At 40.5% G+C, this 13,276-nt stretch overlaps 1 protein-coding gene across 5 annotated transcripts in view; it reads left to right on the top strand.

Moving 5' to 3' along the window:
- The first annotated feature begins 409 nt into the window (after window positions 1-409).
- The window catches only part of SALL3 (spalt like transcription factor 3), a 22,624-nt gene continuing 9,757 nt past the window's right edge, over window positions 410-13,276 (top strand). For 3 of the 5 annotated variants that reach the window (XM_082753530.1, XM_082753529.1, XM_082753532.1), the window contains exons 1-2: window positions 410-1,899; window positions 7,740-7,847. In XM_082753530.1, the coding sequence (XP_082609656.1) occupies window positions 1,821-1,899; window positions 7,740-7,847 (187 nt within the window). In that variant the 5' untranslated portion in view covers window positions 410-1,820. The remainder of the gene's footprint in view (window positions 1,900-7,739; window positions 7,848-13,276) is intronic. The other 2 variants (XM_082753531.1, XM_082753528.1) reach the window with 1 other exon arrangement.

Below are 13,276 nucleotides of genomic sequence, written 5' to 3'. Positions count from 1 at the left end.
CCTCCCCCCTCCCGCCTCACTTAAAAAAAAAAAAAAAAAAAAAAAAAAAAAAGTGGGGGCCTGGGAGAAAAGCTGCTGTTGGGAAAGTGCGTGCGGAGAGGGAGGCTCGGCGGCGGCGGGGAGCTGAGCGAGCTGCGGGGCTGGGGCAGCCCCGGCGGCAGCCCCGGCAGCGCCGCACGGGAGGAGGCGGAGGAGGAGGAGGAGAGTAGGAGGAGCTGCCGTGTGACCCGCACGGCTCCCAAACTTCAAAGTTTATCCGCCCGAAATCGAGAGCGGCCGCGGTGCGCGCACCGCTCCTCGGCACGGAGCGGAGGCATCGAGCGGGGGAGCCGCCGCGCGGGGACGAGGCTGCGGTGGCCGCTGCGAGCGAGGCGAGGAAGAGGAGGGGGGATCGCCCTCGCGACAACAACAGCCACCCCCCACCCCCCAAATCTGGGAGAGGATCGATACTATTCGCTGGAGACCGAGGACTTGCTCGTCGGCGCACACGCGAGACCGCTGTCATTAGCTAGCAGGACACACAACTGAGCTGGGGAGGGGGGGTGAGAAGTGTCACAAAAAGTCATTACAACCTGAGAGAGAGGGGGAGAAAGAAAAAAAAACTTCCTACCAATGGACAACAGGAAGTGACCACCACCACCAACGGGGAGTCTCTGCTTGGAGAAAGAAGCTGCAAGACAAAGAAGGAAGGAGAGGTGAAAGACAAAACTGCCCAAGGTCTTCTGTGTGTGTGCGTGCGTGCGTGCGCTTGCGAGAGGAGAGAACAAAAGTCAGCCGGGAAGGGGAGACGGAGAAACAGAGACGGAAAAGGAGACAGGATGGAAGAGCTAAAGGCGAGCATGTGAAGATTAAGAGAAAAGAAGAGCAGAGCAGCACACACGCACACCGAGAAGAAAGCGGAAAGGAAAGAAGCACACACAAAAGTTTCTTTTCCTCCTGCAAAGAAATTACTCACACGTACACAGAAATCAGATGCTTTGCAGATCAACTTCTGGGGAAAGAGAGACCAGGAGGAGACGAGGAGGCAGAGTGATGTGAAGAAGGAAAAAAAAAAAAAAAAAAAAAAGGCGAAGAGATCAGAAGAAAGCGGAGCAAAAGAAACTGAGAGCCGGGGGGAAGAAAGAAAGACAGAAAGGCGAAGATCGTGACCTCTCCCAACAAGTGAACCTTGCACATATGTTGTGTAAAGTGTGTGCAAAACAGAGCCCTCCTGCGTGGTGCGTGTGTGTTTCTCTGCCGCCGCCGCTGCTGCCGCCGCCGCCGCCGCGGTCGGTGCCTCTCGCAGGCGGCGCTGCCGGTGCCGGGGAGCCGCATCATTTGGCGGAGCGAAGCGGCTAATTGCGGAGCCCCGTCCTTCATTTACATATGCAGCCTGAGCCCGCTGGAGCCGCGCCAATCCGCGCTCGCCCCCAGCACCATTAATCGCCATGCATTATTCACCACCGTAATTATCGAGCCCCATGCGCGCTCCGCGCAGCCGCCCCAGCCCGCCGCGCACGCAGCACCGCACCGCGCACACCCCGCCCGGCTGAGCCCCCGCTCGCTCACCCGCTCACTCACTCTCAGTTTGGTTGGTTAGCCTTGCTTTTTTTTTTTTTTTTTTTTTTTTTTTTCCTCCTTTTCCTTGGGGTTGGTTGCCTTTTCTGTTGTTGTTTGGTTGGTTTGTTCTGCAACTCGACTTTTATTTGCGAACAGTTATTTCCAGCCCCCACCTCTTCCCCCCCCTCGCCCTTCCCTCGTTCCCAATTCCTCCCCCCTTTCCACCTCCACGTCGCTGATGCCTCTGCAAAAAGCAGAGTCAAGACGGCTCAGTTAGCAGCATGTCTCGTCGAAAGCAAGCGAAACCCCAGCATCTCAAATCGGACGAAGAGCTGCAAGCGGAGGTAGTTTCTGAGCACGGTAAGGGCTCCCGGAGCCTCTTTCTCCCTCTCTCTCTCCTTTTGTGAGTCTGTTTCGGACGGAGATAGGTGGATTTATGGTGATGGTGAACATGGGAGCGCAATTACTCTGCAGCGGGAGAATGGGAATTAGAGCAGCTGGGGAAGAGGCAGCGGAACTGAGAAGTTAGCAGTTTAGCCAAGTTTCTGCAGCCCACCCCCTGACTAACCAGCCCTCCCAGCGGCTCCTTCCCGGCCTCCCGAGCGCTTTTATTACGGCGGGGCTCGGCAGCGGGACTCGGCCCTCCCTCCCCGCTGACCCGGGCCCGGGCAGCTGCAGGAACGGGCACTCCGGAGCAACGCCTGCCTCCTCCTCCTCCCTCTCCCTCGGGCTGTTTTGTACGTCTGCTTTTCTGCTTGTTTTCCTTTAGTTTTTGTTGTTGCTGCCCTTGTGCTTCTCGGTCGCCCTTTTTGCTGTACCTCTTTTATTTTTTTTTCCTTTTTCTCCCCCCTCCACTCCCGCCCCGTGCCGGAGCCATGTTCCCCTCGCCCTCCGGCCGCGAAGTTGGCGGCGGCCGGGGCCGGGCTGCGGGCACGGGGGGCTCCCACGGGCCGGCGGCTGCCGGGGCAGCCCCAGGCGACCGGTGCACAGGGCTCTCTATCGCCCTGGAGGAGGGGGCGGCGTGTTGCTGGGCGGCCCGGCCGGGCTCCCGCCGCCCCCCAGCCGCGGGCAGCCTTCGGGGCACCGGGGGTCCCTCGCTGCGCGGCGGGCGGGGGCCTGCGGGATTGGCGGATTTGGCTTTAATATTTCTGAAGAGCTCGAGCAGCTTTTCACCTTCCCCCCCCTCCCCCCCCCGAGCCGCCTAGCTCTGCTGCGACCATAATTCTTACTGGGGGTGGGTGACGCGGAGTGCCACCGCCGCCACCGGCCCCTGTCGCGCCGGCCGCAGGAGGTGGGGAAGGGGGATTTTCTCACCCATCCGCCATTCTCCACTCCCTCCCCACACGCAGACACACGCACACTTGCTTTGAAGTATCTGGGCTGCCCAGGCTGCTAGTGAACAAGTGTCTAAAACTGAGCAGATCTGGGCTGTAGTTAGTCCGAATTTCCACCTTGCTGTGTGTTTTTTGTTTGTTTGTTTAGAAGAGGACTGCCTTTTTAAATTTAATTTGATTTAATTTCATTTATATATTTTCTAATTTCCTGCATAGTCCTAGGCATTGCTGCGCTCAAAGGCATGCCACAGCCCATCCTCACTTTCCCTGAGCTAAGTTGAGGGCTTCTACTTAAAAGTTTTTCTTTTCTTCTATGCATGGAAGCTCACTGCTTTCTCAGTTTCTTGCATAACCAAGTGGGAGCCACAGTGCTTTCTGTGTAGGCCCCTTGCTCACTGGTTTATCCCCTCTCCCTCTCTTCAAAAAGAAAGAGGGGGGGGGAAAAAAAGTCATTTTCCTGCTTCAAAACTATAATGACTTCTAAGTTGCATCTGGAGGGAAAGAAAGGCAACGAAGTTGAAGCCTGAGGAGGATTTTGACTATTGTATCTGAACTTTGCAGTCTTGAAGCTTAAGGCAGCATGAATCCACTTCATCAGGTTAAAACATCTGTCAGACTGGCAAATCTTTAAGCCCCATGCTCTTTCCCAGGGTATTTGGGGAACCAGGGAATGAGTTCCACACTGTCCAGGGTAGTTAGGAAGGCACTGCTACCACTGCTTCAGGAAAACCCACTTGGGTATTGACTCTAACAGGAACACAGAGAAATGCTTCCTTCTGTCACACTACAGAAGCAAAGCAATGCACGTTTGATTATTTTTTTTTTATTATTTATTTTTTCTAGGAAACAGTGGTAATGTAAAATAAATTCATATAAGCAAGTTGATGAGAATTATAATTTTATTATGTAAACAAGATTAATTGAGCCTCGTCTCTGTTGGGGTGGGTTCTAGGTTAGAGAATTTATCACTAGTATTATAAACTTTTAAATGCTCCAAATCCATTTCAATACAGAAAAATAAAACACTACTGCTTCATTATGACACTCCTGGTGAGTTAATAAATTGAAAAAAATTGTTAAATTAGGTTTTTGTTTTGTTTTGTGAATCTTATCTATGTAGCCATGTCACCCAAGATTAGAACAAGAGATATGCTAAAAAGAAACGCTTGCATATGGTGGGTAGATTAAGGACAAAGAATCTTTTTGTCATGGAAATGTTTTTTTTTTTTTTTTCCCTTTTTTGGGGGGTTTTGTTTTGTTTACTTCATCACATAGAATTTCTCACACTTGGTTTGTTTTGTATTGCCCTCAATGACTACATGATCAAATGAATGGATTTATTTCTGCCGAATGAGAAAGACAGTCTTTCCATCAAAAGGACTACATTGCATCCCAGTGAGGAATTTTAAAGCGTTATTATTGTGGTCCCTGAATAGCACAAAATCGGCTTTCACAGCAGCCCTAAAATGCAACAATGTAAATACTTTTCAGCCTTAGAAGGCTGTTATCAAATTGTGCTGTTTTCTTTTATTAAAACATATTTTAATTAATAGAGTGAAACCCTTCATAGTTAACAATTAACAAGCTAAAGTGGAGCTCTTGGTTTTTCACTCTCCTCTGAGAAATGTGAACAAGGTGGACTCAGCATACACAAGTAGAGGGCTATCTAGTGTACATTAGTGTAATGTAAATCATTTACATGTTATATTATGAAGACTAACGATTGCTATACTGAAAGCAATTTTATAGGCCAGATATAATGAGTGCTCCCAATCTCACAAATTAAAACACTTCTTGTCAAGTCAGTATTTTTCATTTCTATTCACAGCTGTAATCAAGATATTGCTACAGTTCCTGAGCATATTTTGCAACAAGCCAAAAATAGTTTCCACAGTGCAAGAATATTTGTACTTTTTTTTTTAAAGCAAACTGTTTAAGCAGAATTGTTTGATACGTGTAGCTTTTTCATTAATATGGTTGTTATCTTCAATGAGGGGAAGCTGTTGTTAACACAAGATTAAGCAAATGAAGCTTATTATTTATTTAATGAAATCATGTTTAATACCACCTCAAAACAGATTTTATTAAGTGAAGCATTTCAGAATGAATGTTCCATAAACAATCCTTCGAGTGAGGGAACATTCATAATAGCAGAAAGAAGCATGGCAGTTTGGGGAGCAGAATGGCAGATAAACATTAGGCCATATCTTAAGTTGACTGGACCCACCATAACTTTTGTGGTAATGCTATCAAGGAAGTTTAATAATTGTAATATATAATTTTATAGCCAGCCTGGACTACAGTATAATAAAACTGCATTCAGACAGGGCAATGTCATAATAGTGAGAAATTGTTTGAAGTCTGAAGATAATTGGCAATGTCATCAATTACAGATTTACAATCAAAATCCTTTAAAGTTATTTGTTGAAATGGAAATGCTGAAATATATATATTTTTTAATAATTTAGATAGGAAGTGTTAACAAACAACTAGCGATAAAATATTGCTTGAATAATTGCACTGTGGAAGAGTGAACAAATTATATTTCCTAAAAAAAAAAAAAAAAAAAAAAAAAAAAAAATTAAAAACACTGTAAGGTTACTAAAGTAGAAGACATGATGGCAATATTTTTTTAAATAGCAGCAGAAGGATTCAAATGGCTACCCATAGAATACAATAATCTCAGTTTCTTAGTAAATGTAAAGCTGTTCTCAGTAAATTGTAATAGCTGGAATTACATTTCTAATACACTTCTCTAATTCAACAGATTACGATTGAATCAGAATTATAGATACAATGCAAATGCTTTAACTCAGATTAATTTTTATATGAAAACGTGGATATAACATTTCTATCTTTAATGTAGGGATAATAAAAGTTTGCGGGTTTTTTGTGTGTGTATGTGGAATGCTGAGAAGTGCTTCTTACAGTGTATAAGTGTGGTTCTAGTAAGGGTGATGAAAAATGATCACTTTGGACTTTTTCATGTGAAGCTACTGGCAAGTATGTATCATTGTTCAGTCTGAGGTGAATGGGATACCTTAAAGCAAACTGTGTAATGACAGTTTTCTAATGTGTTTTTTGCAATCATTTTTTAAACGTTGGACCTATTTGTTTGGTTTTTGTTTTTGTTTCTCTCAACTCTTCAATGCACACAGTATTATCTAAACCAGCATTTCTTTTTCATACTGGTAATGTGGAATCGGTGGTGCAGTTTTGAACAGTTTGTAACTGCACTCTGTATTCTTTTGGAGTATGTACACAGACACACATGCTCCGCCACAGAAATGATAGTCCTCTATGGAACAGCCAGCTTCATGTGAGCATGTTTACTCTATCTGCAAATATATAAGATAGAAACACATTTTGGAAGGATGTTCATGCTTTCTTGCATTCATACATTCAAGAATTTATGTTATTCCATATCATTTAGATACTACTGCCTTTAAAACTTGAAAAGTCACAAGCAGCTGTCAGTAAACATGAAACTTAAGTTATTTTTGCAAATGTCTGTTCTAAGGCAACTTCAAGAAAGATTTTTTTGTTGTTGAAAAATAAAAGGCCAAATATTTATTGTAATAAATTGCTCCTTTGATAAGAAAAGGTAATTGAAACTTTATATAAATAGTTCTGGTATTGCAATGGAGACTGTAATATTAAAACAACATAATATCTGAATTTATATATATATTTAATATTCTTACTATTTTGATCAGTATTAGCAATAGAATAAAAAATGTAATAATAAGGAAACTAAAACAATAAAGTGGTTTGAGAGTGTGTGTATATATAAATGATGAAGGTAGCCCAAATTGGGTCAGATTTTATCTGGCGCTGATAATGATCTTGAGGAATTCTTATTTCTTCTAAGGTAGACATTAGGACTCTTGGGGAGGAAGGAAGTTTTGAAAGGTATTGGTTTAGATTCTGTGTAATTAAGCTATTAATATGCATACATTTAGCTGTTGATAATTACTTGTCCTTGCCTAAGGAAGAGGAAAAGCTACCATTCAAAAAAATAAAAAATAAAAATGTGTAGCATTATAAAGAAGGAGTGAAAATATCCACATTATTAATGAGTATCAGTGTCATTTCTGAAAAAGAGTTTGAGTCCTGGGAAGATTTTCGGGATATTTTTTCCTTCATTTTATTTGTTGATTACCTAGCCAGGACAAGCATATCTGTTGATACAAGTCCATCATATCTATCAGTCAGGACATGAGTCAATCACTTTTGTTGATAATAAGCCAGGTCTGGCAGGAAATTAATTAGCTGAGTACTGACACTTAGAAAATAAAACAGGCTAAAATCATTCCTTCCGTAACATTGCATTTGTAAAATGATAGTAATTTGCTATAAATTTTTCAGAGGAAGCATGAATAAATACAGTTTCAGCAGCAATTTTTTATCAGTTCATACATTTCAATGTAAAGGGCCAAAAACCTGTTTCCTTTACCTGCTTAAAACAACTAAACACAATGAAAGTTTTCCAGTAAGAGGAAAAAAAATAATAAAAATTTGGGGCAAAATATACTTATAGGAGGTGGTTCAGTTGTCAAGCTGCTGGCCATAGAGTACATTACTTTTTTGTCAAGGGAAACCCCTTGAAATTGGAATAGCCAGAAAAATAATTCTTTAAAAAGATGATAGAGTGCACTTCTGTGATAGTAGACTAAAGAGGGATTTTTTCATATTATCTTGTTGTAGCTAGGGTGCACATAGTGAGCATGCAGTGAACATTTGTTATGGGGTAAGTTAATCTTTAAAAATAAAATAAAAAGACTTTCTACAACTCTTATTGTTAATCTCTAATATTGCTTTTTCCCCTTTTCCAACCCCCTCGCCCCCTAATTTGGACCCTATCAGTGGTTGAAAAAGAAGCAGAAAAAAACCCCGAACTTCTGCCCGAGAGCGAAACATGCCGAAATGGTTGGGAAGGCTGTTCGTCTCCTCCAGGAGCTGCGGCCCGGCCGGGTGGGTGCTCGGGGCTGGGGGCTCGGGGGTGGGTGCTCGGGGGCGGCGGGCGGCTGCTGCCCCGTGCGGGCGCGCAGTGGCTGCTGCAGGCGCGCAGCCCGGAGCCGGGGAGAATGAAGGTGGGGATTGCAGAGTGCCAGAAAGCTTCCCGAGGACTTCTCCCTGAGGGTGGGTAGTTAGAAGTGCTTTGACAAGGCTTGCTGATTTAACCTTTGCCTGCTTTGCCCTGCCAGGGGTGGCCACTAGATGTCAAGCTCATAATACAATTAGTACATCTGTGCAGTTGACCTTGGCAGCACGGCTTACCACTGTTCTGTTAAGTGTTAACACTGAATTTGAGTGTTAACTAGAGATCCCTGTGAGTTTGTTACATGCTGTACAGCTTATCAAATGCTCATCTAGTTCAGCACAAGTGTTTACAGTTCTTAAAGAAGGAAAAAGGTTTCCTTTTGTGAAGCCCAGCATCTTGAGCTGCTTAATTAACCCTGCAGGTGCCACAGTATTTTTGTTTCAGTTAATCAAAACTGATTTACCATTCAGTGTTTCAGGAGATCCGTTCTACCACCACCATTCGATAATTTTATTTTATCATTTTGTTGATGTAATAACATCCCCAAAGCTGGAAATGATGAAAGCTAATGGATTCGTTTAGCTCTCTCTGTGTTTTGCTATCCAGTGCAATACTGCAGTACACAGAATGGCAAATGAGCAAAATGACTGAGCTGCATGATTAGCATTGAATCACTTAGCATTCGTTCTTTCAGGCACTCCTGTACATGAGTAATTTTACTCAAAGGAGTAGTGCCATTGACTCCAGTACTTGTAAATTCAGTTTTGAGATGCTTAACAGATACAGGATTGGGTCTCCACGTTGGCTTCTCTTATTGTGATCCTTCAAACACAACTTCATCAGCATGCCATGGTTGTTCAAAGAGTGGCTGGCTTCATTCTGTAGGGTTTTGGTTAGATCGTTTAAGGTGCAATTAGTAATATATGTTTCAAAATGAGAAAGTTATGCAGAATCTAGTGCTCTGTTTCTTACAGTTTAATTGTTTGCTATTAAATATCTTTCTTTTATATATATATATATCAGCTATATTAGATATACCAATTATATTTTTTTAGGATTTCCAGTGAAACTTGGTGTGTTCTAAATACACTTAATTCCTACAAACATTAGAACAAATCCTACACACTCTAAAATTAATCCATGCATGCCATGAAAGCCAACTGAATAGCTCTTTATATAATGTTGAAAAACATAGTGCACATCTTATTTAATTCCATATTTTGCACAAATATTCAAAGAAGTTTGTGAAGATCTGTTGCACATCTGTGTACACATAGCAAGGCATCAGTGTTTTAGCTAACTAGAGCTTTATTGCAAAGATCAGAAACTGCAAATGTTTTAAACAGATTACAGTTAGTGTCTGTGCCACAGGTGGCTGTTACTTAACAAATTCTGAGATTTAGGCTGCTGAATAGATCAAACCAAGTGTGCCAGGTCAGTACCATTTCTTACATAGCAAGAGTGCCCTCCACTGTTCAAATCTATAACTAACAGCTTTTGTGGTCTGAGAAAAAGGACAGAAAATTTTTCTATTGAGTCTGGAATTTCTTCTACATTGTTAAACACAGTAGGGGTCTCTATTTGTCTCCTCCTGTTTCACAGCTTGGGCTCAGTATGTGATAATTCATCTTTCTTTATCGGATTCAAAGCTATCATAAAGAGTTAAAAAGAATTAATTTGCAAGAAAATAAACGTGTTCTAACAATTTAAGAAAACTTTCTTTAAAAGCTCTGTCAATTATAAGATATGATAAAGCTAAGGAAAAAGTAATACTGTTCTTCTCAACGATCAGTACTTTGTTATAAAGCTACTGTTTCCAAATGAATATAATTTTGAAAACAAATTCGTGTTTTTGACTATATTTTCTTACTTTATTTAAATTGGTATAAAATAAGCTTGTTTCTTATGATACTAAGAACAGTAGATTATCATCCTGTCTGTGCTACGTTCAGTTTTATTCATAATATTTCATGCTTAAATACACGAAAAATGCTGTGAGCTTCACTTCGAAACAATTCCTAGATTTGCATGAGATCTTATGTCTTCATAGTTAGCTAATTGTTTTACCTTTAGCCAATCTTAATAAACATTTTCCTGTGAAACCTTCACAGTTTATATGCTGTTTCTCACCTGAAGATTGTGTTTTTTCATCTTGAAAGAAATTCCCACATTTAGAAAAATTAATTCATTTTCTATATGCACCTCTGAGTGACTGAAGCTGAGTTAGAAATAATAGCAGTTCATATAACATTTTTCCGTGCTTTTCTTTTTATTATTGCATGTGATCTAAAAAGTTTCAGAAAATATTTTATTGACATATTTGCTGAACTCCTTTCCATGACACTTCTCCAGTGAGAATAATACAAGAAGGTATAAGCAAGTCGAAATAGATAAAAGCAGAGAAAATGATTATTCTCTTACTTGATTTTATCCAAGTATTTTATGAATTATATGTAATTTGAGACAGGTGATTCAGAGTAACAGATTAGCAAAAACCTGAATTAACAAAGAACATCTGATAGGTGTACAGAATACACCTATTTAATAAAATTCAAAAGGTGCTTTCAAAAGGTAATACTAATAACACTAGAATTGATTTAATTTAACATAATATTAAAAAATACTGTAGCACAGATGAAACAGTGGAGTTAACTGTGGCTTTTTTTTTTTTTTTTTTTTTTTTTTTGACCAAAAGCTGTTGGTCCTGAGAAAGGCGGCATTTACAGTGTATGTTGTTGGAATTAAGCTGACTGCAATGTTTAATTTCAGTAATTTCAGTCCTTGTCACAAAAGTAGATGGCAGTATTTTTGAAGCATCTGCTTATTATATTTTTCCTTGCATACGATGCAAGACTTAGCTCTAACATGGAATAGAAAAATGTGTGCCTGACATAAAAATACAGAACTAGTAAAACCAAGCTTACAAATCCTCTGTGTGTGTATGTAGTCAGCAGCGGAGGCAGTCTTTTCTTAATTATGCATGTAATATTCTGATGGTAGCTGAAGGAACCCTGGCACCCTCTCAGTCCTTTCCCCATTCTCTGCCTTTCTGACTGCGAGAAGGAAGGTCAGTGTCACGCTCCCCACAGCCGCGCATTGCTCCAGCCCAAAGAGCGTTGGGTGGGCACACCTCGTAATGGTGGGAGAGCAAATTCTCCCAGCATCAATCTCTTGTGCCTCCTGCACTGAGTCAGCAGAGCACCTTGATAGCTTCAGATATCACAATCCCAAAGTGACTTTCTCAAAATGCCTTAGGTTGAATTTTTGTAGGCTAATTTTAGGGCCAGACCCCACCGATGCAAACTGGCAGCACTTCACTGGAGCCACTACAGCTCTGTGGTTTAGTTGGTGCCTGCTTAGGAGCTTGCCCTGGGTACATTTTGAGAGATGCTGGCTGCAATTTTTCACCGATTTTCATAGGGTAAGCCTTATGTGCTGTAATTCATCTTGCATGCCATAGCAGCTTCAGATTAGTCTGTTAGCTGTTAGACTGCTAATGAGAAAAAGAAAATAACTGAGAGGTTATTAGTGGCTGAGATCCTGACTGCTTGACAAAACTCCTATTCAACACCTTTTGTGTAAGTAAGAACTGCAAAATTCAGACCCTGTCTATAAGATTAAGCAACTGCTCAATTAATTTCCCCAAAGTCCTTGAAAATTTTTGCTGCACTACATCCTCACTGTAATAATAAAAATAATTATTTCTCTTCAGACAAAAAAAAAAAAAGTAAGAAATAAAGGGGGAGAAAGAAAGAAAGAAATTCATCAGCACTTAAAGGATCACTTTATAGGATATCAGAATTGAAAGCAAGCTATAAAACATACAGGGAAAAAAAAAATAAAAGGTTCTTTTTTTCCCATAGAATTTATAAGCCAAAGCTAAAAATAAAATCAGTTTTTGGCTTAATATTTTAACAAATTTAAAATTTGTAATAATTTGCAATAATGGTAAAATATATATATATATATATATATATATATATTACTTTTTGTCATTCATAAAGTAATCAAGTTTTATCAAAGAACAAAAATATCTCTTCATGCAGAGGCATATGCTTTTAAGCCTTATTCCCTGTTGAAGTTGGTGAGCACTTACACTTCAAAAGCAACAATGCAATACAATGCTCCTAAAAGGAGTGTTATAAACTGCATGTGTGACGTACTGGAGTATTGTCCATTTCTCCAATATACATATACATGCATACATAAAATCATTATTTTCAGTCTTGCTTTTTTCCCCCTTGAGCATTTGTTTGGGGCAAGATCACAAAACCTGTTGTTTGCATGACAGATTTGTCATCATCCCATTAATTTCAAACACATTTCAAATGTGAGTAAAGGTTACCCATATGAGTTGTTGGACTGGGCCTGTAGTCTGTCGTTCTGTGGAGCATCTCATCATCCTCAGTGTGCTGCTCCGGGGATGGACCATCACCTACAGAAAAGAAGCTTTTATTTTGCGCTCATCTGTGTTATTTGCTTGCTTACTGGTACAGAAAGTGGAATATTTGAGAGAGACTTACTTATTTAATTTCTTAAGATATGTCAAAATAACTCATCCCAAGTATTGTTGACATTCGTTGTTTGTCTACTTCAAAATTGATTGGGGTGGCTAACAACTTTCTGGTAGTTTTGTAAAATATTTCTTCAAAAGCAGTCCTTGAACATTTCAAGACAGATGATGAGATAGGTATACTCGGATTTGTCATTTGAAGACTATTCTCTCAGCATTTTTATGACAGAAATCAAGGAAAGGAGGAGTACAAAGTAATATTAAGAAAACAGAGCTGTAAGTCACTGGTTAGCATGGTCATGAGCCAGGCCCCACATTGAAACAATGTAAAGCTTGTGATTAATTTCACTGAGAATAGAATAGACCATTGATTGTATGAGAAATACTTATACTGCTTTATTCCATTTGTACTTTTTTACTTGGCAAGTTATATTTCAAATGTAAAATGTGGCTGCCTTGAGTCTATGTATTAGTTCACTAGACTAGTTAGTATTTTGAAATGTTGAAGAGGTCCATATTAATACCTCTTCACAGTGAGCAACAGTAGTTTAGATTTCTACTGGAAATTTACATATTATACACATTATTTTTGATATCATGAGCCTGACCTCTAATGAAGAAAATAATACCTGATTTAAAATAAGATTTTAAATGTTCATGTTTGGACTTGAGGGTTATTGTACAGTATCTGAAATAATTAACTTATGGGTGTTTGATCAGCTCATTCTGGAACAGTCATATCTGACAGGCTACATTTCCAGATTCCATCACTGATTACTTAAACCTTTTGTGCAAGATTTGTCTAAGCTCTCCTTAAACAGAAAAGTAGCAACATATAAATGAAAA

The sequence above is a fragment of the Aythya marila genome (assembly GCF_965140915.1).
Source record: "Aythya marila genome assembly, chromosome: 2".
Lineage (NCBI taxonomy): Eukaryota > Metazoa > Chordata > Aves > Anseriformes > Anatidae > Aythya > Aythya marila.
Note: the sequence above shows the minus strand (reverse complement) of the source record. Positions and strands in the feature narration are given on the sequence as shown.